At 36.8% G+C, this 23,593-nt stretch overlaps 1 protein-coding gene across 2 annotated transcripts in view; it reads left to right on the top strand.

Annotated features, from left to right (window-relative positions):
• The window catches only part of GSL10 (glucan synthase-like 10), a 122,227-nt gene that overhangs the window by 11,685 nt on the left and 86,949 nt on the right, over window positions 1–23,593 (top strand). For both annotated transcript variants that reach the window (XR_016078315.1, XM_010259171.3), the window contains exons 9-18: window positions 397–494; window positions 2,028–2,145; window positions 2,716–2,841; window positions 8,614–8,690; window positions 9,936–10,014; window positions 12,150–12,272; window positions 22,156–22,258; window positions 22,438–22,561; window positions 22,669–22,843; window positions 22,967–23,019. Coding sequence is in view for 1 of the 2 variants with exons in the window: in XM_010259171.3 (XP_010257473.1) it covers window positions 397–494; window positions 2,028–2,145; window positions 2,716–2,841; window positions 8,614–8,690; window positions 9,936–10,014; window positions 12,150–12,272; window positions 22,156–22,258; window positions 22,438–22,561; window positions 22,669–22,843; window positions 22,967–23,019 (1,076 nt within the window). In the remaining variant the exon portion in view is untranslated. The remainder of the gene's footprint in view (window positions 1–396; window positions 495–2,027; window positions 2,146–2,715; window positions 2,842–8,613; window positions 8,691–9,935; window positions 10,015–12,149; window positions 12,273–22,155; window positions 22,259–22,437; window positions 22,562–22,668; window positions 22,844–22,966; window positions 23,020–23,593) is intronic.

The raw sequence follows: 23,593 nt of genomic DNA, 5'->3' as shown, positions 1-23,593 counted from the left end.
TTTCTTTCAGTCTTAAAGAGATACTTCATCACACAACTCTCCTTTAGTGCATCTCCACTTTATTCACCTCACTCTAATTTTGTGGTTGATATATCCTTGTGTATAAATAATATCCTTTTTTAGGTTAACAATGTAAAGACTTTTTAGTAACAGATCAAAACTTATGGTGAACAGTATAGATGAGATGTTACCTAAAACTTTTCTTTTATGATGGCCAAGTTTTTAATAAATCAGTTAACCGTTGTATTCATAATATTGAATTGATTGCTGCTATACGTAATAAATCTGTGGCTTGCTTTGTAGTTAACTGGATATTTCTTACATGGGAAAATTGCTGTACTTTGACTTCATGCTAGTACATGTTTGTCACGATTCCATGTATTCTTTTGGGTGCAGAAAATTGATGAAGCTGCTGTACAGAGGGTATTTCTCAAGTCCCTTGACAACTACATCAAATGGTGTAACTACTTGTGCATTCAACCAGTGTGGAGCAAGTATGTAATCCAAGAAACATTTCTTCCCTCCCCTCCCCTCTCCTCCCAATCAAAATTTTGTATCGTTGTGTTTTTTTTCTCGATCCATAATTGGTAATGTTTTATTATAATAAGATGTATAAAGTAAGGATTTACAATAGTTCTAGTTGCTATATATACACTCTGAGGATTAAATGGCAAGGGTCAGAGTTTCCAGTTCCTATCAGCCCGGAGAATCCCATTTTAATATTTCAATTATTGTTTCTAAAAGCACCTTCCATACCTGACTAACCTAATGAAACAGTTGTCAAAATTTTATCACATTGTTGTGAGGGTTCCAGTTATGATATGCCTGTCTCCTATCTCTCCTGTAGTAGATTTCAATATCACCATTTTCCATCCCTGAAGAATATCATCAGTAGTGAAGTAAGAAAACTCTTCCATTGTCTTTACCTGATGAATGGCTCTGCTTTCTGTCAACCCAAACTTGATTATCTAGATTGATATTTGTTAGAGAAAATCCTGGAATTCCTTGCTTCCCAAATCATCCATATGATAGTTTCTCTAGCACATCTTCAAAAAATTTCCCCTCTTTGTTATTGGGGGAAAAGGTCTAAAAAGTGTCTTTGTCCTGTAGCAAAGCCCACCTAGCACCAAAAAGAGCAAAAAAAAAAAAGATCCTTTATACTGATCGCAAAGGACAGTAATTAGCATGTAGTGGTTTCATAGCTGGCCTTGTAAGGAAACCACATATGAGGTGAGGTGGTCCAATGAAGCCTTCCTCGTTGGTTATTGTTACTAGATACTCTTTAATAACCCCCACCCCAATTAGGAAACCACATATGAGGTGAGGTGGTCTAATGAAGCCTTCCTCATTGGTTATTGTTACTAGATACTCTTTAATAACCCCCACCCTAATTAGGATCAAAGAAGACTCTCTAGTGATTCCAAAAACATGGTGTCTTCCAACACCTTGTTATCCTTGAGGTCTCTCCTAAATCTAAAATCCCAATAAGAGGAGTTCCCTGAAAAGGAAACACATAGACTAGATTGAATGTCTATAATGGTAAGGAGTATAACCTTGGGATTCTTTGTTTCAATAATGATTCTCCCCAACAAAGGTCTGTCCAAGATCTGACTAAATCTCCCCTTCCTGATACTATCTAATGAATTTGTGAAGGTTATTAAGGATGGATTGGATTTCTTTCCAAAATTGTTCTTTATACCAGTTTTGTATCACATCTATTTGATTGTACCCATGGATATTTTTTTTACAGCATACCGGAACTTAATTGGATCCATAAGAAATCTCCAAAGCCACTTGCCCTATAAGAATATTTCCTTAACATTAATCTACCCAAGCCAATCTCACCTTCTCTGTTTCTTCTGCACATTATAGCCATTTGATAGGAGGATCCTTTTCTGACTCTCCTTGGTTCCCAGAGAGAAGTTCCCATTTTCTTCCAAAAGTTTTGTTTCTGTTTGTTCATGATATTTTCTCTATGTTCCACAATGATTAAAATCAAATGGAAATTGACAATATTTATTTTGCAGTTTGGAGGCTCTGAGCAAGGAAAAGAAATTGTTGTTTGTTTCCTTGTACTTTTTGATCTGGGGTGAAGCTGCCAACATTAGATTTCTTCCAGAATGTTTATGCTACATATTCCATCATGTAAGTTCAAAATTTGAATAATTTGTCACTTATTTTATATCTTAGTGTACACTGATGAAGTCTTGTTTTTTTGGTTCTTTCATTATGTAATCAATGTGAAGTGATGTGTGATGCTATACACTGATTTACATCTCCTCTTTCCATATGGAATTAAAATCATGAATTCTCAGCTTCTGTGCAGGATACTGCTCTTTGATATTAAATAGCTAAGCATGTTTCTACCATGCTTGTTGGTGTTCTGCTCTTCTTGTATTTTGGTATTTTCAGTGATTCACTTCATGCACCTTTTCAATATCCTTTGGTTCTTACTGATAAAAAAATTCCTTGAGGTTCTTCTATGCCATGAGTACTTCTGGCCATTGCAGTTTTAGCCTAGTTATGTGATGGTGTTTGCTTTTCCTTTTAAAACAGGGTTGAATACAATATAACTTCTAATTATTTAATCCTTGTTCAATGTAATTGTCTTGAATAACCTTGTTGTCTTTTTTCCTGTTCTTTTAATCCTCCATCCCCTTTTCATTTTGTTATGGTTCTTATGTTTCTCTTGGGTCTATAAATCTGTTCCTACAGATGGTAAGGGAACTGGATGAGATATTAAGGCAGCAGGTTGCACAGCATGCCAATAGTTGCAGTTCTCAGGATGGTGTATCTTTCCTTGATCAAGTTATTTCTCCTCTATATGAAGTTGTTGCAGCGGTATGTACTAGTAACCATAGTTTGTGCCCTACTTTATGTATGATAACATAGGCCTCTCTTTTGATATTTTATTGATACATGGTTTCATATGCTTATGTTTGCTATTAGCATTAATCATGCATTAGTTGTATTGACATTTATGTTCTCGGGTCTGTAAGTAATGGACCTAGAACTGACCCTATATTTGTTGGGCTTATCAGGTCCAACCCCATAAGACCCAATTATAACTGAAAGGCCCTCTGTTGCTAATTCTCTTGTTCTCTCTTTTCAAATAGTTTCCCTGCAAAATTACAATTTTAGGCATCTTATTGTGAAATTATTATAGGCAAACCATGAGAAACATATATAAAATGCTGGGAAGTATCCTTGTCATGCGCCATAAAAAAAGTATCCTTGTAATGCACTATTACATACATATTGGGACTGAACATGTAAAACCTGCCCCGATCCTATAAATATATTGTAATTGGAATTCAGAAGATGGGGAGAAAAATACTGGAGATAAGTATGGAGCTGCATCCCCTTTGCTGTGTGCTGGCTGGATACTATGGAACAAAAGGAACAGAAGGATCTTTGAAGACAAACTCAAGAGCACAGAAGTTCTGGTGGCTCTGGTAGGGACGCTAATTGCAGATTGGGTTTGGGTGTTACCAGATTTCGGTCAAGTAAACAGATCAGATTTGTGGGAAAATTTCTGGAGTATGCTTGAGATTCAATGATGTAATTGTACCAGTCTTAGTTTTGGACTTTACCTAGTTCAGTTTTTCTTTGTTTTGTAAGCTAGGTGCCATCTTGTCACCTTTTACATGTAACTGATTTTTGCTTTTAATAAAATTTATATTTTACTCTTCAAAAAAAAGTTCTTGACCTCAGGGAGCAGAGGTGAGATGCTGATGTTTTGAGAAGTGAAGAGGGGAACAATATTGTCTGGAGATGAAGTGATAGCCTGGTTCAAAGGTTTTGTAGATGGTGTTGTACATGCAGTCTTGCAGACCAACCGTCATTATGGAGAACTACAACTACCAGAGATAGGCATAGATATCTCACTGAAAGGAAAGATAATAGGATTTTGAGATTCATCTCTTTGGCGGTGTTTGTGCCTAATAGGAAGCAAATCATTTGTAGATCGGAGGGCAGATGGGGGTCATGCTGGGAAGTGACTTCTGATGTCCTTTAGCATTGAGGTTAAGCAGCTGTGGTATGTTAAGAAATGCAAGAAGGTAGAAGAAATAGAGCATCACATTTCAAATGAGGATTTGGAGAAGGTGACATTGTTGGCAACCCCGATAGAGCTAATAAGTAATAATAGCCAAAGAATACTAAGTGGTAGGAAAATTTAATAGCTTCATCAACAGTTTTGAGTTGAAAGAGGTTCCTTTGCTACATGGCCTTTTCACTTTGTCCAATCTTCCGGAGAACCCTACATGCTCTAAGTTGGATAGGTTTTTATTCACAGCAGATTGGGTGGAGCACTGGGGGACTATTAATTCTAGAACATTGCCTAGGGTAACTTTAGATCATTGGCCTATTACTTTAGTGAGAGAGGATCTTGGTACTAGAAGGCCCACACCTTTCAGATTTGAAAACATGTGGTTGTCTCACCCTGGTTTTGTTGAGTCGGTTAAAAATTGGTGGAATGAAAGCAATCCAAGCACTAATTAGGAGGGTATGAAATTCCATTGGAAGTTGAAGGGCTAAAAAGGAAGATCAAGGATTGGAACATTCTACAGTTTGGAAGGATTAAAGAGAGAAAACAGGGAGTGATCAATCAAATTGAGGAGTTGGATGCTAAAGAGGGGCAGGGGGGGGGGGGTTACTTTTGAAGCAAGAGACAAGCAAGAGAGATGGGAGCTCAGAAGACAGCTAGAAGATATTCTGTACAAAGAGGAAGTTAGTTGGAGGCAAAAGTCTAGGCATAAGTGGGTGAAAGAGGGTTGGGGGGGGGTACTTTTGAAGCAAGAGACAATCTAGAGAGATGGGAGCTCAGAAGACAGCTAGAAGATATTCTGTACAAAGAGGAAGTTAGTTGGAGGCAAAAGTCTAGGCATAAGTGGGGGAAAGAGGGCGATAGAAACACTAAATTTTTTCATGCAATGGCCAATGATATGAGGAAAAGTCTGATTACCAAGTTGGAGTTTGATGGGGTGTCTATAACTTAGTAGGATGAGATTGCTAGGGCCTTTGTCGAGAACTTTAAGGCTATTTATAGAAGGCCCTTAAATCAGAGAATCTGGGTAAAAGGTTTTGATTGGAGGAAAAGTCTGATTACCAAGTTGGAGTTTGATGGGGTGTCTATAACTTAGTAGGATGAGATTGCTAGGGCCTTAGTAGGATGAAATTGTCTGAGGAGACTAAGAGGTGGCTCAAAAGAAAGTTTGAGATGGAAGATGTTTATTTTGCCCTTGACAAACAATGGCAAGCAGGGCCTAGTCTCTTATTCTACATTAAGCAAAGTCCACAGTCTCTTATCCCTCTCAGAGGGATCCACCACCACCCCATTCAAGATCTGAATCAGGTTCATGACATTTTCGGCTTCTAAATCCCTTAGGCCTCTTTTAAACCCCAGATCCCAATCAAACCCAAAGTTAGACTGCGAAGGAACCGTAAAACTACACAACCTTGCTTTTATACCAGGAGAAGGAAAATAAGGAAGGAAATTGGTTTTTCAAAGGTACATCACCCACCCAAATGTGCTCCCAAAATTTTATCTAATTCTTAGAGCAAAGGTCATACCTGATGTGCTGCAGAAGAGAAGGTAGAATGGCATGCATATATTTCCAAGGAGAGGCTCCAGTTGACCTTGCCAACCACCCAGTGTCCCAGCCATCCTCTGCTTGACCATGAATACTCAAAATTACCCTAGTCCACAGCTTATCCCTCTCACCTTCCAACATCTTCATTTTTCTTCCAAATGTTCCCTAATACTAACCCTCCATCAGCCCTACTTTTAGAGAGCAATTCCCAATTCACCCTGTGATCCTTCCTCTCCTCCCCTGGTTCCCAGGAAAAGCCCCTCATCAACAAACTGTAAGTGGGTAATAGGTATATTATCTTTCCTAACCCTCCACCCCCTCACAAGACTTCTCGAATCTTCTCTCTCAATTAACTTCCCCAAAACTTCTGCAAACAAGATAAAAAGGAAAGGAGAGAGGGGGTCCCCTTGTCTAATTCCCCTAATAGCCGGAAAGTGATCCACTACAGTTCCATTCACTAGGATGGAATAATAACAAGTCTCAATACAACCCAATATCCATTTGCACCATTTCTTCCCAAATCAAAAGTAATCCAACACTTGCATTAGAAAAGACCAATCAACCATGTCATAGGCCTTCTCCAGGTCCAAATTGCACAAATCCCTTTCTTCTTCGTTCTTCTCAAACCCTCCACACTCATTAGCAATTAAAATTTGATCCACAATCTGTCTATTTCCCACAAGTTGCCATTGCTTCTATTTATATCTGTTCCTAAGAAAATTTCTGTTCTGGAACATCTACTTTGCTTCCTGTTTTTGAGAAACATGGAACACGTTTGACAGAATGTTCCTCAGGAGCATTCTTCTTTCTTTGCATCAATTGAAATTTATAGCCATTGGGAAGAGAAAATACTGCAGCAGACATATAGTCATTCATGTAAATGGGTGTTGAATATGTGCAAACATCAAAAGCATGTCTTTTTGGATGTTTACAATGAGATCACATGACACATTGGCTTTATGAAGAAATCAACATAATGCACCAAATATTTAAGAAAAATGAATAAGAAAAGGGGTTTTCATCGTAAACAGAGATTTAACAAAAGGGTTTTTTCACTAAACAATCTTATCTGTTCACATCAAAAGGGGGTTTTTTGTGCAACGATTCTAAAGATGTATCTCATTAAATGTCGTGGAAAATGTATCATCAAATGGAGCTGCAGATGTATCTCACCAATGATTCTAAAAGAGTGTGGAATGAAGTGGCACACTCTTTTGAGAAGAAAGAAAGAAAGGTGATGGAGTGGAAGCCCCCAGGTCTCAACGAAGTCATGCTGAATTTGATGGGAGCTTTGTAGGAAACCTGGGTCTGGCAGGCATTGATGGTGTGATCAGAAATTCCTCAAGCAAAGTATTTGCGATGTACTCAGGACCTTTAGGGGAAGGTGATTCTTTGAAGGCTTATTAGCTCTGCTACAGGGGTTAAAACTTTCCAAGCAAGCAGATCTTAAGAACTTGGTGATAGAAGGTGACTAAAAATAGTGATATCATGGACCAATTCAAGGGTAATGCTCCTTGGATTTATAGACATCCCTAAAGGGAGATAGTAAGCCTAGCAAGGGAACTCAATGCCTTGTTCACATGGATCAGGAGAACTGCAAATGGGATGGCTGATTCATTAGCCAAACAGGGAGTTCATAAGCTGCAGCTTTTCTGGGTTTTATTATAACACTTTGTGGTGCAATGTCTGCTTTCTACTTGCTGTAATTCTGTAACTGATTCTCTTAATTGAATAAAATTCTCCTTTTTCTGATAAAAAAAAAGAAAGACAAACCCTGGATAATGGTGATGAGAGTGAGAACTATTTTTCAGGACAATTGTGGATGGAACTCTATGAGGCGTTAGCAGTGGAAGTGGGCTTCCTTCGTTGCCCAAGTGCCCAGCATCTTTTTTTTCTTTTGAAATTACCAAACTGCCCCTCTCATGTGAAAACTCTTCCCACGTGTTTGTAAATTAAAAAGATGATATGGGCAACACATGTTCTCAAAGATGTGTTTCTAAGAAATGACAATATCCTCATTTCTTAACAATTTGTTTTGGGAATGACATTCCTGTCTTGGAATAAACAATTTCTTGTCTTAAATGCCTTCCAAATGCATTTCTGTTCTGCAGGAACATCTGGAACACGAGAAACATTCCCACAGAATGATACCAAATGGGGCCCTAGTGATTTTGAAACCTTCTAATTGGAGTTTCTTTGTCCATGCTTTGTCACTATAACTTGTGTCCAGAAGCTTTCAGGCTGTTTTACTGAATGTCCAATGCCAGCCTAGAAGAGCCACATTTACTGTTTTGAGTCTTCTTATTCCCAATCCTCCCCTTTCTAGGCCTGCACACTTTCTTCCAGTTTAGTAATATGAACTTTTTTGTGTTGTTGTTCCTTCTCTTATAAACTTTGTTGAGTTTGTTGTTTGCATTAGATCAGCATAAACAACTTCTCAGGGAAGTTAAAACTTTAGTAATATGGACCAGTTAATGTTTCTTAACTCCTTTTAATTTGTATTACTTTGTAGAAATGCATACCAATCCAATCCTAATTCCTAAGCCTTCCATTGGCAATGCTCACTAGCCACCAGCAAAACATTTTATAATGGCGACCAAATAATTAGTTCTAATTTGACCCAAGTCCACATGCAATCTACCTACAAGCCTAACAAAATTGGGGTTCAAGCTCTTTGATATACATAATTACATTCCTCATTTTTTAGTCCATAATCAATAAAATATTCACTGTTATCAATCAAGAAAAAAAATGCCAACAATTTATCCCCATTGTTTTTGAAAAACACTTCATTACCTGCCCTGGCTCAATCTTACAGACAGAACCATCTCCCACCGTGGTTTCCATCTGAAAAGTTTCAATATCAGCATCTTTTAATCTCCTAGTTCCAGCATTGTTGCTATGTTTGTTTCTATGGCTAAAAAAGTAAAATGTTTTAGATTTGTAAGTTTCATTATCAACATCTTTTCTGCAACTCTTTGGTTTGGATAACATTTTCTGTTTGCATGTCACAATGCAGGAAGCTGCAAATAATGACAATGGACGGGCACCTCATTCTGCCTGGAGAAATTATGATGATTTTAATGAGTACTTTTGGTAGGAGTTTCTTTTGGGGGATTTTTCTTCTTCTTTTTATATAGAAGTCATAGTTGTTACAGCATTGCCTAGGTGACAGGGTACCCTTGGTGGGGTGCCTAGCCTGATCACCATGACTGATATCAGGAAGGCACCCATCTAGTGCCTAGGCAAGAAAATTCACATGGTTGGTATCTTAGTTTAATATTATTACTATGGTTGCATGTTATTAGTATGGTGTTGATACATTGCGTTGTATCTTAATATAGTACTTATACTTTGTTTTAGGATTTTATTATTGAAACATACAAGATCAAAGGGTTTTGAGATGTGAAAAAAAGAAAGAAGGATAAAAGTGGTTTCTCGTTTTTTTTTTGATGATTGGTCTCTCTCTTACATTAAACACAACAGGGTCTCTATTCTTTGTTCTTTTTCCCTTTTAGTTCCTCTTTGCTAATATTTTTTTATTAATATAAATCATGGCATTCTATTAATTTTTTGTTCATCCATTACAACTTTACATATCAGCTGTGGCTAATGGCCCTGTACTGTTTTGGTCTTCAAGGATTTATGCCTGAACCCCTGCTGGTTCTTTTTCAAGGGTGGAGGATGCAGGGCTTTAGCAGAAAAAGGGAAAAGTTTATGGAGCATATTCCCTGCTGCTATCATCTGGGGTGCTTGGGAAGAAAGAAACTTGGGAGTTTTTGACTTTAAATATAATGGCATAGCTGTAGTAAAAAGAATTTTGTAGGCATGCTGTATTCATCGCTAAGTATATAGAAGAATTTTCATGGGTTTCCTATGCAGTCTTTTGTTTAGATGTGGGGACTTTTTTTGCTTAGCTTTTTGTGTCGTCCTATGTACATTCTCTCAATTTATTCAGGTAGTTGTATAGTTTGGCAGCTTATTACATTTAATACAACACTTTTTTCAAAAAAAAGCAATTGCGCTGTTAAATCAATTTGTACATGAAATATTGAAATCTTAAAATTAATTGATTTAAAAATGTTGTTGACTTTTAGACATTATGATCTCCCATGTCTTGAGAGGAAAATTGATGTTATTAATGAAGAAGTGTTGACATTTTTGTAATTTATATGTATGCTGGTTGGTATTATAAAACTAGGGAGCTGACCTAGGATTTTTCCATTGTAAAATTCTATTGCCAGGAAACTAGGCATTCTACTATCATTTAGAATCGCCTATTTGCTTTTGACAACCATGATATAGCACTTTTTATGATTCTTTACTTGATCATATTATCAGGTCACTTAACTGCTTTGAACTTAGCTGGCCATGGCGCAGAAATTCACTGTTTTTTATGAAGCCCAAGCCAAGGTCAAAGGTAGGTCACTTCTGATCATGGTGTAACCTTTACATTTTGTGTGTTTGTGTACGCTAACTTCTCTGGTATGGGAATTCTTATTGTCCTGGTTGGTATACAACGATTTACATCATGTTTATCTGTTCTCAAGGTTCTATGGCATTAGCCATGTCTGGCTGTTTTGGTCTGGTTAATCTAGAGATGCAAGTAGAAGATAAGAAAATACTTCACATTTATACTATTAAGATTTCAATCCTGGGCCTTTAGAACAGCTTTTGCTTTTCATACATACATATGATATATTTATGTAAAGACTAGTAAGCAGTCTGACCAAGCCCTTAACCATAGTTATCAAGGTAATGCCTAGGCGATGGAGTGCTTTTGTATCATGCCAATTTTTGCATACATGTTCAGTTTCCTCTTAGGCAAGGAAAAGGTTAAAGGATAGGCAGGTGTTTTCTCATATGTTGTCAACCATTGTGTATTCACTTGCTTATTTGCTCACATTGGATTTATTGTAATTCTCCATTGCTTGGATTCACTATGCTTTGGACTTGTTTCTATTCTTCTATTGAACTCTTTCTAAGTTGGTCAATGAAAATTCATGAGTTTAAATCACTGATTTAAAAGCTGTGCCTAGGCGCACAAGCGAGGCGCATTTTGGGGTATGTGCCTTGCCTAGGTCCTAGGCGCATGCCTGGTGTGCCTAGGTGTGTGCATGATGTGCCTTGCGCCTTGTGCACCCCTTTCATTCATTCATTGCAATAAAATATCTTCTTAAAAGGCAACGAAAGTTATACAATCATTTATTTTTATGTGAGAAATAAGAATTTCAGACCCTAACATAGACTTGTTTGGGCTTGCCTTGAGGGGCGTAGTACAAAGGTGACTCATAGAATCAAGAATGCAATATGGTTTACATCACATTAGCTACTTGAAGCAATGCAATTAAGGAAAAAAAGAGATTGTGGGTTTTACATGCTTGAAAATGCTTTATATGTTTGCTTTTATTTTTAAATTTTCATTTGAATATGCTTTACATGCTATGTTTATGTATTTTAATTTTAGATAATAGGTTTTTTAAAACATTTATTTTAAAATTTAAGTTTATATTTTTTATTAACATTAAGTTTAATATTTTTTGCATTTTTTTAAAGTTTTTTGGCATTCTTTTTTGAAATTTCTGACTTTTTTTTTGTAATTTTGTGCCTTGCTTAAAAAGGCGCACGCCTCGCCTTGTGCCTTGTGCCTAAGGCACAAATTGGCCCTTGCGCTTTTTTTGCGCCTTGCACTTTTAAAAGACTGGTTTAAATATGCATTACTGCTTTGCTGAATGCAGTTGATTATATTGCGCATGGAATATTGAAATTTATTGATTGAAAGAAATATTTTTCAATTGACATTATTGATAGTAATATTTCCTTATGAGGTTAATGGTGCAATTGTCTTGATATGCAAATTTTATTGCTATTGGCTTTCTTTTAATATTTCTCAGTACAGAACCATAAGAAATTGAAAATGTGCCACATGTCAACATGGATTTTATCCAATTATAGGTCTTATTTGTGAAAAACCGTTGCCTAATCAGCACCTAGTTGGCACCTAGGCACCTGCTTATGCAGCAAGGTGGAGTCCTGTTGTCTAGTTTGGCCTTGTTGCCTTGACAACTATGGCCTCCACTGCTGCATTGACCAAGCTTACATTTGGTAGGAATTTTTTTGGTCAAAATACAATCCCATATTGTGACAAACGTTTTTTCTTTTGATAAATGAAAGTAGTTTTATTAATTCAAAAAATAGCAGTACATTCAGCCTAGGAAGAGGCACGTGGTGTTACCTCCCCTAGGACTGAGTCATAAACACTAAACAAACACAAGCCTGAAGTACAGTTACAAAGTGGCCCAAAACAGATCCCCCCTTGACACCCCTTGCTTCCACATTGTGACAAACGTTGACCTGGATTTTGCTTGGTCCAACCTTAGTTGCATTACTGGTTATGTCAATTACTCGAGAATATGGTTGCATTCCTTTATTAGCATTTGTTGTTGTTGTTTATCATAATCATCATCTTCATCACTACAAGGTTTCATTTTAACCGCAATAAGGTTTTTCCCCCCATCCTAGTAAACATTTTCAATAATTTTGTTTTGTATACAGAGTTTTCTTGGAAACAGTGGGAGTCAGCATCGAGGGAAGACTTCTTTTGTCGAGCATCGGACATTTCTTCATCTTTACCATAGTTTCCACCGACTTTGGATATTTCTTGTCATGATGTTTCAGGTTTAGATTTAATTTACATGTTGTTATACTTATCAGTTATTTTTTAGTGCAACTGTGATTCTTTTTGAACTGAGAGAATATATGTGCATGAGCATGTTTGTATGCATTTGTTCTTTCTGTTTTCACATTTATGCATCTCTGTGCATAGGATTGATCAATTGTTAGAGTTAATAGCTTTTTCTCTTCTCTAATGTCAATGCTCCAGTATAGCTACTAAGTCCAATATAAGTGCGTTCCCAGAAATAAAAAGGGCTATGGTTCTCCTATATTCCACCTATAGTTTCCTTCTTTGTTTGGGAATCTTTTGTCGATGTATTAAAACTTTTGACCTGCCATAAAGGATTTATTTATGACAACTACATATCTTTTAAATTCTGCATCACATTCCTTAAGGATAACGGATCTACTTCCTTATCCTCTTACAGTATGAGGTCACTAGAAAACTATGACACTTCTTCTTGGGGCTCTTCAGATTGCAATGGATGACACACAGTGGTAGTCTGAGGGGGGTACATGCAGATTTATTGGCAGATTTGTTCAATTGTAAAGTTGGTAAATTTCCCACAAGATACTTGGGGCTTCCACTAGGAGAGAAGTGCATTTCAAAATCAGTTTGAAATCTGGTGATTTGAGAGGGTGGAAAGAAGGCTTTCATGGTGGAAAACTAAGTTCTTATCTAAAGTGGGTAAAGTCACTTTGATTAAGAGTGTTTGGAGTTCCCTGCCTACATATCCTCTCTTTATTTCCCATTCCGGTTAGTAGGGAGATTGGAAAAATTGATGAGGGATTTTTATGGAGTGTCTGGAAGGATGAGGGGAAAGTTCACTTAGTGGGCTGGAAAATGGTTCGTCAACCTAAAGAATGTGGTGGTTTGAGAATAAGGAATGAACTTGAAGCTCTTCAACAAGGCCCTTTTAGGTAGGGGTGTTAATGGACCAGTTTTTGGTTGGACCTGACCAATTCAAAATCAATTTGGATGGCTTGACTGGAGCAATAAGACATTGAGTTGGACCAGTCCATACTTAATGGTCCAAAGTATTTATTGGATTGGATTGGACCTGTTCTTTCCATAATGGATTTATATTGGATTGGGTCAGATTGAAGCAACATTTGGTCTATTGATAGAAGATAAGAATATAGGTGCCAATGCACCATGTTTGGGTTGGAATTAATCTAAATTAAAACCAATTTGAACAGATTGGACGTAGAGATGGCAATTTGGCCCGTCCCCATGGGGCCTCACCCTACCCTGATTGGGGTGCGTTTTTTGACCACTGATCGAGGTTCGGGGAAAACCCGAAACTCTGGAGATTAGGGACAGGGCAGGGCTGGTATTTGTCCATCCTGCCTTGACACTGGCCATATATATATATATAGTTGCTAATATATGTTATATTTTATTATAATATTATATATTATATTATAATATATTATATTTCATAATATAAAATAGTTCTAGTGAGGTTTAAAAAAAAATTTGTAAGTATACAAGTAGGAATGATCGAGGCTGAGCGGGCAAATTCGGGGATTCCTGTTCCCTGTGGGGATGGGGATGTTTTAGGATTTCTAATCCCACCGGGCTTCGGGGTAGGGACAGGATAGGGCATTTGAGTTCAGGGACAGGACAGGTAAAACTTGGCCCTGCCCTGCCCTGTTGCCATTCCTAATTGGATGGTCCAAACATTGAATTGGACTGATCCAAAATGGTGCAAAGTATTCATCGGGTTGGATTCGACCTGATCCATCTGTAATGGACTCATATTGGACCAAATCCGGTCCAATTGACACCCCTTCTTTTTAGGGAAGTAGCATTGGAGATTTAATGGGGAGGTGGACAGCCTATGGAGGGAAATGGGATTGGGGATAGTCTTTGGGAGTACAAAGTTGTAATTTGGACATTTGGTGATGATTAGTTTTGTTTTTGTTTTTGTTGCTGTTTGAATTGGTTCTTGGTGTTGCCTTAACACCTTGTCAGATTGTATTTGATAGCTGGGATCCAGGTGATGTTACCCTTACTTGCAGGTGTGTCCTGTGGAAATGTATTCAAAGTACCAAATCAGACTTTTTAAAAGGAATTAGATATAAAATTGGGGATGGTACTAGGGTAATGTTTTGGGGTGACCTCTGGTATGAAGAAACTAGGCTGAAAGAGATCTATCATGGGCTGTTTGACTTGGCTGTTAACATGGAACTTTGGTGGGAAGACTTGTTGATGCTTCAAAATGGTACAGCAGTGTGGTCTCCTACTTTCAGGAGGAACTTTAAAGATTGGGAGGTGGAGCAATTGGCTGACCTTTTGTATAAACTTTACAGCTTTATCCCTAGTAGATCAGGAGAAGTTGACAGAATAGAATGGAGATGGTGCAAGATGGTAGTTTTTCAGTTAAGTCTTTTTTTTAGTTAGCTGGTGGAGAGGGAGGATGCAGTTTTCCTTGGTAGTGTTTGGTATAAAGCTGTTCCAAAGAAGGTTGCGTTTCTAATGTGGACTGCATCTCTAAACAAATGTCTAACTAGAGATAATTTGCTGAAAGGAGGTGTTTTAGTTGATAGCACTAACTGCATCTTCTGTATCGAGGAAGCGGAATCTGTTGATCACTTATTTCTGCATTGTTTTTTTTCTTTTGCTTGAAGGTTGTGGTCTAAAGTATTGGATTGTTGGACATTTTTGGACTACACTTTTTTTTTCCAAAATCTGTGGTGGAGCTTTTAACTAGTTGGCAGTTGGAAGGGTCTGAGTAGAAAGGAAAGTAGTTTAGAAAGTGGTTCCTTTGGCATTCTTTTGGACTGTGTGGATGGAAAGAAATGGCTGTACTTTTGAAGATTTGAAAAAAAAAAAGAAAACAGGAGAAAAATTGTAAAGGAATTATGGGGTAGAATTCACTCTTCGTTTGCTAATGCAGGAGAACAGGTCTGTCAAATCTGTTCTAATGATATTTACAGCAAAAATTACCCACACTGATTTAGAAATTCAAGAGAAAGAAAGAAAATAGAGTGAAGAAAGGAAAAACAGCGTAATCTTGAAGTAAAGGAATATCCTTCTTTCTCTTTTAAACAGAAACTAATGATGTTCCTATATAGGGGTTCTGTTTAGGTCAGCAGCCAATAAATTCCTGAAATTACAAAAATGTTCCTGTACCAAAATAATAAAAAAACTCAAAAATAACCTTATCTAATAGTTATATATACCCTTACCCTATAAGACTCTTCCTAATAATAATAATTCACTAGAAATCATTAACTGATTAAGAAACAACCTAGGAAATTATTAAACCGAAATTAAAACAAGAAAATAGCTAAATTCAAGCACGTGACTGCTTCACTTTCTTGTTCATTTTAGATTTGCCACGTGTTTCTTCATAATTAAGTGCAACAGCCTCTACATCAGTCCCCTCCACTTGAAGAGGACTGACTCTCAAGTCTTGTTTGGAGATGGGTGGATAATACTCAGAGATCAGCAACATTGAAAGTTCTAGATATATTCATGGAAGTGGGAAAGTAAACTCTTGTAAGAAGGCTATCCAACTGGCATGCAGTCAGTTAGTAGTGTTTGTGTTATTAGTATACTTCAAAGCTTGGTGATGTTTATGAAACAAACTCCCTTTGGAACAAATAATGCTTCCAGTGCTTCATAGCCTGCACTACTGTATATAGCCCTTGGTCATAGGTAGACCATTTCCTTCCTGCTTCATTTAACTTTTCACTACAGAAAGCCATTAGTCGATTCTCGTGAGACTGTACAGCAGCTATACCTGTCATAGAAGCATCACTTCCATCTCAAATAACTTACCGAAGTTTTTCACTACAGAAAGCCATTGGTCGATTCTCGTGAGACTGTACAGCAGTTATACCTGTCATAGAAGCATCACTTCCATCTCAAATAACTTATCAAAGTTTTTCATGCTTTTAGTGTCCTTTGAAACTGCTTTTTCAAGCAATTAGTAATAGGACTGACAATGCTGCTGAAATATTGTGGAAATCACCCGTAGAAAGTAGCCAAACCAAGGAAAGATTGCTCCTCATATACATTTTTAGATGTAGGCCAGTCTCTAATTGCCTTAACCTTTTTCTCATCAAACCCAAGAAACACAATCTATTTGGCCATAAAACTGCACTTCTTAAGGTTGGCATAAATTTGATTTTGGTGGACAATCTCAAATACTTCCCACAAATGTTGTAGGCATTCGTTCTCATCCTTGCTACACTAGGATATCATCAAAATATACTACCACACACTTGCCAATCAATGTCTTCAAAACATGGTTCATCAGCCTCATGAATGTGCTAGGGGCATTGGAAAGTCCAAAAGGCATAACGTTCCACTTATACAATCCTTCTTTTGTATTGAAAGCCGTTTTCCATTCATCTCTAGGCAGATTCTGATTCAGTGATAACCACTCTTCAAATCTATCATAGAAAACATTGTTGCCTCATGAAGCATATCTAACATATCGTTCAACCTAGGGATTAGAAGTCGATATTGAATGGTTATTTTATTGATGGCCCTACTGTCCACACACATCCTACAACTTCCATCCTTATTTGGTTTAAGACTGGAATAGAACAAGGGCTTGTACTGATTTGCACTACTCCATTCCTTAGCAGTTAAGCTACTTGCCCTTGGAGTATCTCATGCTTCTTAAGACTCATTCTATGGTGTGGAAAATTCGGCAAACTAGCCCCCAGAATCAAGTCAATAGCATGCTGTATTTTCCTCAGAGGAGGCAATCTATCAGGTAATTGTTCAGGGAAGACACTTTTATATTCTTTAAATAAGGGTTTCATGGCATCGGGAATACCATTAGGTGGGGACCTTCACCCTTGGTGACAATAGCATAGATCTACCTAGTCTCCTTGGATTCCTCCAAAAATCTTTGAGTAAGAAGGATACACACCTTCACTTGAGAAGATTTGGGTTATTCCTTCATTCCCAAAGGTGCAAGAACAATCTTTTGTTTATCTTTAGTGAAAATATATAGCTTATCCTTGCCCCTAGGAGGGACATCATAACGGAATTGCCAAGGTCTTCCCAAATAATGTGGCAAACATCAATATCTATAATATCAAATAGTAATTCTTCAAATTATACATTATCAACAGAGAAGGCCACCTTGCACTGTTGGGATTAGTGCTAGGTCAAATTGTCAAGCCCAACTGCTCTACAATTGATTTGGAAATGACATTTGCTTTTGTCCCACTATCATTGATCAAGTCACACACCATGTCTTTTATTCTACATTGTGTCTTGAAGATTTTCTTCCCTTGTGTGTCAAGCCAGTGTTTTAAAAGCGCAAGGCGCAGGGGTCAATTTGCGCCTGAGGCACAAGGCGAGGTGCACGCCTTTTTGAAGCAAGGTGCAAAAATACAGAAAAATGCTAAAAAATAAAAAAAATGTCAGAAAATTCAAAAAAATGCCAAAAAATTCAAAAATAAAAAAATAAAAAATATTAAACATAAAATACTAAAAATATAAAGTTAAATTTTAAAATAATACTTTAAAAAACCTATTATCTAAAATTAAAATACATAAACATAAGATGTAAAGCATATTCAAATGAGAATTTAAAAATAAAATCAAACATTTAAAACATTTTCAAGCATATAAAACCTCTAATCTCTTTTTTTCACTCAATTGCAGTACTTCACATAGCTATGTAATGTAAAACATATTACATTCCTGATTGTACGAGCTGCCTTTGTGCCACGCCCCTCGAGGAAAGCCCAAACAAGTCCACGTTAGGTCTTAAATTCTTAGTTTTCACACAAAAAAGAATGATTTTATAGTTTTATTTGCTTTTTAATAATATAGTTTATTAGGATGAATGAATGAACAACATTACCAAATTGAGGCTGAGGCGAGGCGCATCAGGCGCACGCCTGGGCTGAGGTGCAAGGCGCATCAGGCGCACCAGGCATGCGCCTTTTGAAAGGGCTGCGCCTAGGACCTAGGCGAGGCGCATACGCTGAAATGCGCCTCACCTGTGCGCCTTTAAATCACTGTGTCAAGCATGGGTTGCTTGGCTGCACAAAGAATATGCTTGACCATACCAAAAGATCTCTCTTCTAGAGAATCCCAATGAATATCGTCTCCTAAAACCTCTTCATTATCAACAATAGGTTCTTCATTTTGAGGTTGGAAGCTTGGGCTGTCTTCCAATTGTTCAGTCATATTTACTCTTGTGCGTGGTCGTGGGCAAGAGCTAGAAGTGTTACCACTTCCCCTACACCTATAATGCACAAGGATTGTTATTTCTTGGTTGATTACCTTGTTGGACAGGTTGATTTTTTTTGTGTTTGAGGCTAAATTCGTTGCCCTCTTGGATGGTTCTTTTGGTGGAGAGTATTATGCAATGGGGCAGTAGGCATTCCAGCCTTAGAAGCTTTCAAGGGAGAGTGCTGGTACTCCCTAAAAACCTCTTTCCCCTTCTCAATGGTAGTCTCAACCCTAGATGTTTCACCCAAGTAGTGCCTTCCCAAAGTCTGGTGTCTAATGGGGTATTGTTCAAGATGTCTTTCAGCCTTTATAGTTAAACAAATAGCCTCATTTAAATGCCATGCATCTTGGGCTACAACTCTTTCTTGTATGATTGGTTTGAGACTAAATAAATTGAGCAACCTTTTGTGATGGAGTTTCAGCCAACTCATTACGGACTGAAAGCTTGTAAAATTCAGATGCATGCTCCTAAACACTACATGTACCTTGCACACAATACTGGTCTTGTTGGATATGTGTTGGTCATAATCACATGGAAGGGATTGAGCCCGGACCCGAAATAACTGCTTTTTTGACCATGTCCTAATAGGTTGCTTTCCAGCTCTAACTCTCTCCATTTGAACTTGATCCTACCAAGCAGCAGCTCCCCCTTTCATCTTATAAGAGATCAATTTGTCCTTATTTTTTGCTGTCTTGGCAAAACCAAAGAATTTCCACACCTAATTAATCTAATCTGGGAAATCTTCAATATGCAACTGTCCATTGAAGATTGGCAACTCAGTCTGCATCTTGTATTCCCTATCACCATTGTTTCTTCTTCTGGATGGCTGTTTAGCATCAATTGACCTTCCTATACCTTGACTTTCATCTTTAAAATCATCAGAATATTCAGCTGTTGCAGTGTTGCTAGGGCTTGGAAATATGGTTGTTCTTGGGGCTGGACCACCACCCATAGCTGAAACTGAGTCCTTAGATCAACTTTCCTTGCTGGTAGAACAGACAAATTCCTAGTTTCTTCTTGCATTGGGGTGGTACTAGGCAGCCGAAGATTGGTCCTAGTGATTATTTCAGTCAACTGTGTATTGGCAGCTTCTAAACCTTGAAGTGATGCAGCTTGTTGCTGCTGTAACTGTCTGATCGCTGAGAGGATCTCAGATCCACCGTTGGAAGCATTGTTGTGGGCCATGTCCGAGAGGAAACTCGGGCTCTGATGCCACCAAATGCAGGAGAATGGTCTATATCTGTTCTAGTGATTTTAACAGCAAAAATTACCCAAACTGATTGAGAAATTCAAGAGAAAGAAAGAAAATAGTGTGAAGAATAGAAAAACAGTGTTCTTAAGCTTGAAGTAATAGAATAACCTTCTTTTCTTTAAACAGCAGGTGATAATGTTATAGGGGTTCTGTTTGGTCAGCAGCCAATAAAACCTTGAAATTACAAAAATATCCCTGTTCCAAAATAATAAGAAAAAACCAAAACTAACCTTATCTAATTGCTATATATACCCTATAAGACTCTTCGTAACAGTAATAATCCACTAGAAATCTTAACTGACTGTGAAACAGCCTAGGAAATCATCAAAACAAAATTAAAACAAGAAAATAGTTAAATTCAAGCATGTGACTACTTCACTTTCTTGTTTTTTTTTGAGAAACAACTACTTCACTTTCTTGTTCCTTTTAGATTTGTCACGTTTTTCTTCATAATTAAGTGCTGCAGCCTCTACATCAGTTGCAGTGAACAGAAGTTCTACATATATATCATACAACTCTTTGTTGAATTCTATTTTGTTATTTTGTAATGATTGAGTAATACTTTTTGTATAGTTGGAGCTAATGTTTGCACAGTTTCTTGCTGTGTAGGTGTGGGGGTGTTCATTTTTTTTTTTTTATATTTTCAATACAATACAATACCTTTGCTTCAAACAAAGAAAACATAACCAACGACTATTTCCAGCATGATAAGGCCAAACATATTGAAGTTGTCATTTTCATAGTTTTCAGGGCACCAAGGTGAGGCTAGGCGACAGGGGGGGTGCCCTGTTGCCTTCCGCCTAGGCTATGGATTTTTTTAAGTAAAACCATATATCCTAGGGTAGTTCCCTAAGTTCCATAACCATCTTTCCTTAATAATTATCCATAATTTTCATAAGAGAAGTATAAATTTCATGTTTAAGTTTAGAAAATCAACATTTAATGAGAAGAAAAGAACTAAAAGAAAGAAAATTAAAAAAATATAGGGGCTGAATAGGGGTTACTGGTTTTTGGAAAATCGGTAACTAAAACCAAACTGAAGCCGATCGGTTAATCGGTTGACTGGTTTGGTTCGCCAGTTTTTTATTATTTACAATATATTATAAAAATATATAAATATATAATAAAACACTAGAAATATTATAAAATATTATATTTTAAATAATAAATAATATGTTATATATTATAAATATATATTTATATATATATAATGCATATTTATTAATTTATAATGTATAGAAAATGTAATATATATATATATATATAATATACATAAAATATATTTAGATATATGTATATTGGTCAGTTCGGTTAACCACCAGTTTTCTATTTTGGTTAACTGAAACTGAACCAGTACCTTCGTTTTTTTTAAAATACGAACCGAAACCGAACCGACCTTTTCGGTTAACCAAATTTTCGGTTTGGTTTCGGTCGGTTCGGTTTTTCGATTTTTCTTGCTCACTCCTAGGGCTGAACCCCTACTTTTTTTATAGGAAAAGAAGAAAAGAAAATGTGTTGATTAGACAATTTTAAGTTCTTCCCTTTCTTATTGGTTTAGGTTTTGAAATCTTTGAGGGTTCAATCAAGGATCAGAATTTTGATACGATACGCTCTGTATCGGGTGTATTGTATTGTATCTTTGGGGTCTCGATACATCTGTTTATAGGTGTTTTTGGGGACCCATTTTTTTAAATAATATATATATTTAAAAATGAATTTGAAAATCAAAGAAATAAAAAAAGTAGGGGGAGTATCATTATAAGTACCAATACTCCTTTGCCAATACACAAAGGTGTATCGATACTTTGAACCATTGGTTTTTTACATCAGTTAGCAATGTTTGTGTTGATTAAACCTTAACAAATAAGAAAATAATAAAAAGAAATTAGTATATAAACACATAAAATGAATATTCTAGTTTAATAATGCCTATTTTATAATTATAATGTCAAAAAATTAAAATATAAAAGTATTTTATAACAAAGTGCACAAAATTGCTTGGCGACTGGGTGAGGCGAGCCTCCAATGGCGCCTTGTATTGGGTATGATTGGTATCTACCTCACAAGAGGGAGGTTTGTATTGGTGTATCTTAACATAAAATGTTGTTGAAGGGTATTCATATTTTTTATTGGTAAGTTTAAAACACTCCAAATAAAAATATTAGTTTGAACACCCTACACATTCTTTTGGCTCATCATTTGCTAACTCCCTTCTTCTTTTCTTCACCTCTTCCCTTCTCTTCTAAACTATGATAGATAAGGCTTCTCTTTTTGAAAAGCTTGTAAAGATATTGCAGTACCCTTTTTTCTTCTTGGTCCTCTTTCTTAATAATCGGAGAATCTGATTTTTGGACCTTATTTTGTTTCGTATCTTTAACTGTTCTTCAGGCTTTCTAAATTTTGGTTCTTGTATCACCAGGGGCTGACTATTATTGCCTTCAACAAAGGGAATCTCAACATTAAGACTCTAAGAGAAGTTCTTAGTCTTGGCCCAACCTTTGTTATAATGAAATTTTTTGAAAGTAGGTTCCTGAAACTCTTGGATTGTGGACTTTATTACTATTAGTTCATATAGCTTTAGGTGCTTTTTAGGACATGTAAGAAGTAGGAACTGGTAAATTATGAAGTTGCTCTTGCTTTATTTATTTTTCCTATAACTTCTTTTTTTTTTTTCTTTTTGTTTTTCTTCCTTATGTCACAGGTGTGCTGGATATTTTCATGATGTATGGTGCATATTCTACAACGCGTCGTGTAGCTGTTTCTCGAATATTTCTCCGTTTCCTTTGGTTTGGCATTGCTTCAGTTTTCCTGTCTTTCCTTTATGTGTAGGTTTTCTTTACTTTTTCATATTTTAGAGTATTTTATCTTTTGTGGCCATTTTCCCAATGGGTTAAGAAATAACTTGCAATTGTTCTATATCTTGTAATTGCAGGAAAGCTTTGCAGGATCCACATTCAGTTCTTTTCAAGATATATATCTTTGTTCTAGGAATTTATGCTGCTGTCCAGCTTTTTCTTAGTGTTCTAATGCGGATACCAGCATGCCATAGTTTGACCAACCAATGTGATCGCTGGTCTCTTGTTCGCTTTGTGAAATGGATGCATCAGGTTTGTCTTTTTTATGCTTCCATGTAATCAACCTTGTTCTTTTTTACTTGGCTTATTAAGCTGAAGTTTTCTTATGTTGGTCATGGTCTGACATGTCATGTTGTCTTTTTTCAATTAATGAAGGAACAATATTATGTTGGACGTGCGATGTATGAAAGGTCAAGTGATTTTATCAAGTAAGCTATTGCTATTCAATCTCCCCTCCCCTTCAGATTAACTTACATCCTGCTGCACACAGTGAATAATGTTCTGACTTGTGACAATATTCTCAATGCCTTCCTTATGATTTTATTATGGGTATAATATTCTCTTAAAAACAATACAATTGCCACATCCCTTTAGCAAGGGCAATCATCTGTGATATGGATGTGAGGGTTCTGAAATTGTGTTAGTATCTCTTTTGGAGGGCTGTCTGAATGTAGTTTTTGGATGTGAGGGTTCTAAAAATGCAATTAGTTGGGCTGTTAATAGGAACCTTGGTCCGTGGAAATTGACTAACTTCCTTCATGAGATTCATTGTCTCTCATCTATGCTGAGTTACTCCTGATGGATCCAAGAGGAATGAATTTGGTGGCTGACTCTCTTGCCAAATCTGGGATGGATAGGGATTTTTTGTATAGTGCTAGTACTTCACCTCTGTAATTCTTGTTTTTTTTTTTTTTTTGTTTGGGGTCTTTTTGCTCTCCTATTTGTACATCTCCTTATGTACATCTGGCTTGTCACCTTGAAATGATTCGTTACCTTTTAAAA

This window comes from Nelumbo nucifera, chromosome 7, assembly GCF_055504915.1.
Source record: "Nelumbo nucifera cultivar China Antique chromosome 7, China Antique-T2T, whole genome shotgun sequence".
Taxonomy (NCBI): Eukaryota; Viridiplantae; Streptophyta; class Magnoliopsida; order Proteales; family Nelumbonaceae; genus Nelumbo; species Nelumbo nucifera.
This window is presented reverse-complemented; position numbering and strand designations above follow the sequence as displayed.